The sequence below is a fragment of the Nerophis ophidion genome, linkage group LG22 (genome assembly GCF_033978795.1).
Source record: "Nerophis ophidion isolate RoL-2023_Sa linkage group LG22, RoL_Noph_v1.0, whole genome shotgun sequence".
Classification (NCBI taxonomy): domain Eukaryota; kingdom Metazoa; phylum Chordata; class Actinopteri; order Syngnathiformes; family Syngnathidae; genus Nerophis; species Nerophis ophidion.
The window spans coordinates 1,057,449-1,062,683 of NC_084632.1; the positions used below are offsets into that span (position 1 = coordinate 1,057,449).

The window sequence follows — 5,235 nt, forward strand, 5'->3', positions numbered from 1 at the left end:
TTTTTAGGGTTTGGTATTTTATTAGATGGCAATTTTTGCCAGTCCTGGTGTGTGTGTAAAATTAGGTAAGTTTTAAAGCATGGTAACGGGGCAAAATTACAGATCGTTTTTTCTGGATGTTGTTGATAAATGGCTTTCGCTTTGCATAGTAGTGCTTTAACTCGCACTTTGACGCTTTTTAAGGGGATCAAATTACAGCTCAAAGAGGCAAAAATGACATTTTTTAGGAAAAATTGCGAAGGGTTTTTTGAAGGCGCGTAAAATACAAACTGGAGCAGTAATCAAAACTCTTTCGATAACTTTTAATCATAAGGGTTCAAACTCTCTCCTGTGCGAGTTTGAAGCTGAAAGCTCAGGGGAGATAACATTTGAAAAAGGTGACGGGTGTTTACAAAACTTTTATTTTGAAGGGGTAATTTTTAACTTCCTGTTGATTTTTGCTGAAGGATGTCGATCATTAAAATGTAGGTCTAAGTGAGACCTACATGGAGGTTTTTGTTTCATGTCTTTCCGACATTCCTACTGGAAGTTACAAGCAGTTTTGTCTGTTTTCTCTTCCTAGGAGCAGTTTTTTTTCTGTGTTTTATTCCAAAATAGCGCATTTTTTAATTTTTGGGTTTGGTTTTTTCATTAGATCGCAATTTTTGCCAGTCCTGATGTGTGTGCCGATTTTGGTGAGTTTTGAAGCATTTTAAGGGGGTCAAATTACAGCTCAAAGAGGCAAAAATAGCATTTTTTGCGAAAATTTTGCTTTGAATAAGTTTTTGCAAAATTTCTGTTGATTTTAGGTATAGAAGTTTTCAATTGGAAATGTAGGTCTAAGTCAGACCTACATAGAGGTTTTTGTTTCATGTCTCTACGACATTCCTAACGGAAGTTACAAGCAGTCTGGGCTTTTTTTTCCTAGGGGGCGCTAGCCCGCAATTTTGATTTTTGGAGTTTGGTTGCTTAATATGTTGGGAAGGTTTGCCGGACCGACGTGTGTGTCAAATATGGTGAGTTTTGAAGCATGTTAAGGGGGTCGAATTACAGCGCGTAGGTGCGGAATAAACAATAATGATAATAATAATAAAACGTTACAAATTCAATAGGGTCCTTGGCCTGGCGGACCCTAATAATAATAATAATAATGTATTAGATTTATATAGCGCTTTTCTATCAACTACATATTCAAACATACAATGGATTTGATAACAAAAATAATGGATTTTAAAATGATATTGAGAGAAACTTGTACTGTGGCCTAGAGAGGTCTGAACAAATGTGAACACAACACAACACAACTAAATAAAGGCACAACACAATGATGTAAAACAACGGAAGTGACCAAGTGACTGAAGCAGAATGTTGACGACGTTTAGTGACTGACATTGTGATCCACGTCATAAATCATCACACAATATTGTTCAATAAAATGTCAACTTTACGGCTCAGACACTTTGTCAGTTGGCTGTCACTTATGTTGTGTTATCACTTTATATTGTTGTGTTGTGGCGTAAAGTGGCTGTGTTGTGTCTTTATGTTGTTGTGGCTTTATTTTTGTTGTGTTGTGAATTGATGTTGTTGTGTTGCGGCATAAACTTGTTGTGTCGTGTCTTGATTTTGTTATGTTGTGTCTATTTATGTTGTGTTGTGTCATAAAGTTGTACTGTTTTGGCTTTATTTTATTGTGTTGTGAAGTGGTTGTGTATGTTATGTCTTTAAATTGTTATGTTGTGTCATAAAGTTGTGTGATGTCTTTATGTTGTTGTGGCATAAAGTGGCTGTGTTGTGCCATTGCGGATTTATTTTGTTGTGTTGTGTCATGAAGTTGTGGTTTTGTGAATTTGTAGTTTTGTGGCATAACGCTGTTGTGTCTATTTTGTTATATTGTGTCATAAAGTTTTGTTGTGTCTATGTGATGTTGTGTCATAAAGTTGTGTTGTGTATTTATGTTGTTGTGGCTTAAAGTGGCTGTGTTGTGCCATTGTGGATTTATTTTGTTGTGTTGTGTCATAAAGTTGTGTTGTGTATTTATGTTGTTGTGGCTTAAAGTGGCTGTGTTGTGCCATTGTGGATTTATTTTGTTGTGTTGTGTCATAAAGTTGTGTTGTGTATTTATGTTGTTGTGGCTTAAAGTGGCTGTGTTGTGCCATTGTGGATTTATTTTGTTGTGTTGTGTCATAAAGTTGTGTTGTGTATTTATGTTGTTGTGGCTTAAAGTGGCTGTGTTGTGCCATTGTGGATTTATTTTGTTGTGTTGTGTCATAAAGTTGTGGTGTGGTGAATTTGTTGTTTTGCGGCACAAAGCTGTTGGGATGTGTCTATTTTGTTATATTGTGTCATAAAGTTTTGTTGTGTCTTTATGTTATTGTGTTGTGTCATAAAGTTGTGGTGTGGTGAATTTGTTGTTTTGCGGCACAAAGCTGTTGTGTTGTGTCTATTTTGTTATGTTGTGCCATAAAGATTTGTTGTGTCATAAAATGTGTAGTGTTGTGGCTTTATTTTAATGTGTTGTGATGTGGTTGTGTATGTTCTGTCTTTACAATTTGTTGTGTCTTAATTTTGTTGTCGTGTCCATTTTGTTACATATGTTGTGTTGTGTCTTTATGTTGTTGTGGCTTAAAGTGGCCGTGTTGTGCCATTAGGCTGTTGCGGATTTATTTTGTTGTGTTGAGTCATAAAGTTGTGGTGTTGTGAATTTATGTTGTTGTTTTGCGGCATAATTGTCCCTAATTGGGACTTGGGAATGCAAAGGTGCTAGCCCTATCCTCGAGAAGAGACTACATGTCTAGCTCAACGCCAACATTTGCAGTTGTTTTTTTAGACACTTACACACAAACATCTCATTTTATGGTCAGAGTATGTTGTCCTGACTTAGCACACACACACACAAGCACACACAGGAAGGAGGAATATAAAACTGATGGTTTGGCTTCTCCAAGGTAGAAGTGCCACATTTTCCTGACCTGACCTCCTCCAGGAACCGCAGTCCTCTCTAATGACGCTGACTTGTAATGAAGCAACTATTGGTTGAGTAAAGCGTCTCCGACGTCTCTTTGGATCCAGTTGCACTTCCATGTCAGCCTTCGGTCCGGACGACGATGACAAGACCAGAAAAAGACAACATTATCATTCACAATCCTTATGTAAGACAAGAACACAAATGTTTTTCTTTTTTTATGCATTCTGTCGTAAAATATGGCAAGTACAAGGTGGCTAACAATGCAGCTAATCGGAGTACACTACACTGTCCTTAAAGTCCTCAAAAAAAAAAAGTCTAAAAAACGCAAACAATACTCCATTTATAACTTGTAAGCCTAATATTAACCAAGTATTCGTGATATTGTTATTATTATTAGCGGCATCCTGATCACAGAGAGCTAATTGTTTATTGTGAGCAAACTGTGGTGTTGAGTTTCCCCCCGGGATCAATAAAGTACTTTCTATTCTATTCTAACTAGCTTATGCTGCTATTTTGTCAAGTGGAGACGGCGAGATGCTACGTTGGCTTTTGAATTGGTAAAAGTGGGTTCTAGATCATAAATCATGCGTCTCACCTGGATAGTAGAAGGATGTGGACATTAACCTGAGAAGTTGGTCAACCTGGGGATGGGATAAAAACAGGAAAAGACGCTCGTTTTTTATCCGTTTGCGAGGAATTCTTCATCTAAACGGGAAGATATAAACATCCCATCAGTCGACATCCCAGTGGGAGCAGACATTGTACAGTAAGTGATGGTTTTATAGTGTTTATAGTTTGTATTTCTTGTTCAACACTTGGCAAAACTGCTGCATGATATATGCTTATTGTTTTTGTCCAAGGAAATAGTGAAAGTTGTGATGAGTCTGTAAAATTAATATTGTTAAAATTAGCAAAATACGTCAATACTATGTTATTATAAATGTGCCATTAATACAATTACAAAAGCCAAAACCAGTGAAGTTGGCACCTTGTGTAATTCCTAAATTAAAACAGAATGACTTGCAAATCCTTTTCAACTTACATTCAATTGAATAGAATGCAAAGACAAAATATTTATTGTTCGAACTGAGAATTTTTTTTTGTTTTTGTTCTTGAACTGTTCGACAATTTGCTCACGCATTTTTTCACAAAGTGGTGACCCTCGCCCCGTCCTTGTTTGTGAATGAGTGAGCATTTCATGGAAGCTGCTTTTATAGCCAATCATGGCACCCACCTGTTCCCAATTAGCCTGCACACCTGTGGCATGTTCCCAATAAGTGTTTGATGAGCATTCCTCAAATTTCTCAGTCTTTTTGCCACTTGTGCCAGCTTTTTTGAAACATGTTGCAGGCATCAAATTCCAAATGAGCCAGTATTTGCAAAAGATTAAGTTTTCCAGTTCAAACGTTAAGTATCTTGTCTTTGCAGTCTATTCATTTAAAGAAAAAACATTGTATTCTGTTCTTATTTACCATTTACACAAGGTGCCAACTTCACTGCTTTTGGGTTTTGAAAAAAGTTTTTGGAGTGTTTTTGGTGCGTGTTTTAGATGGAACAGAGCGACTTCTATTGGCTCCATTGTTAGCAGACTTTTGTTAACTTTTATTAATGAGTTAGAATGCATGAAAAACAAGAAAAACAGACGGACTTGTCTCCCAAACCGATTGTGAATAAGATGCAAAATTCCCAAAAAGTGAAGTTCCCTTTTAATGCCGATAGATCTTGGATTAGTTCACAATTGCGTGACGGTCACTCAGGGTTAAGTTGGCACTCTTCCTCAAATGGAAAAGGTAGCGTTTCCTTCATATCAGGCTCAAAAAAAGGGTTAAAAATGGTGAAACGTGCAACCTTCAAAGCGCAGTTGTAATTCATTGGGGTTGTTAGACAAAGTGGAAACAGTTTTGTTGCATGCAGTGAATAATAAAGTGGATTTTAATTGCAGTCGACATTATTAAGATATGATATGAAGGAAGCGTGGACAACTTTGTGGATGAGTCCGATCTAGGTTTCTTAAAAGGCGGACATAAAAGGTCATTTCCTGCCTCCAGTGGCTGCAGACGTCCTTCCAAGCTCCCTCGCTCTCTCGGTGGCCGACTCCACCGCGCTCATGGTCCATGCCCTCAAGCCTCCTCGCTCCAGAGCGTGAAGCCCGTAGATTGTGGTGCCGCCCGGTGTGCACACCTCGGCACGGAGCTGAGCCGGATGCTTTTTGGAGTCGCGTAACAGTCGACCGGCACCCTGCAACAGACGCCGTTTACCACACTTTTCGTACCATTCCGATTTTTTTTTGT

At 38.0% G+C, this 5,235-nt stretch overlaps 1 protein-coding gene across 1 annotated transcript in view; it reads right to left on the reverse strand.

Annotated features, from left to right (window-relative positions):
- Window positions 1–4,843: 4,843 nt before the first annotated feature.
- Window positions 4,844–5,235, reverse strand: part of pycr3 (pyrroline-5-carboxylate reductase 3) — a 14,157-nt gene continuing 13,765 nt past the window's right edge. Inside the window, exon 7 of the mRNA XM_061882930.1 lies at window positions 4,844–5,182. Within this exon, the coding sequence (XP_061738914.1) occupies window positions 4,976–5,182 (207 nt within the window). The 3' untranslated portion in view covers window positions 4,844–4,975. The remainder of the gene's footprint in view (window positions 5,183–5,235) is intronic.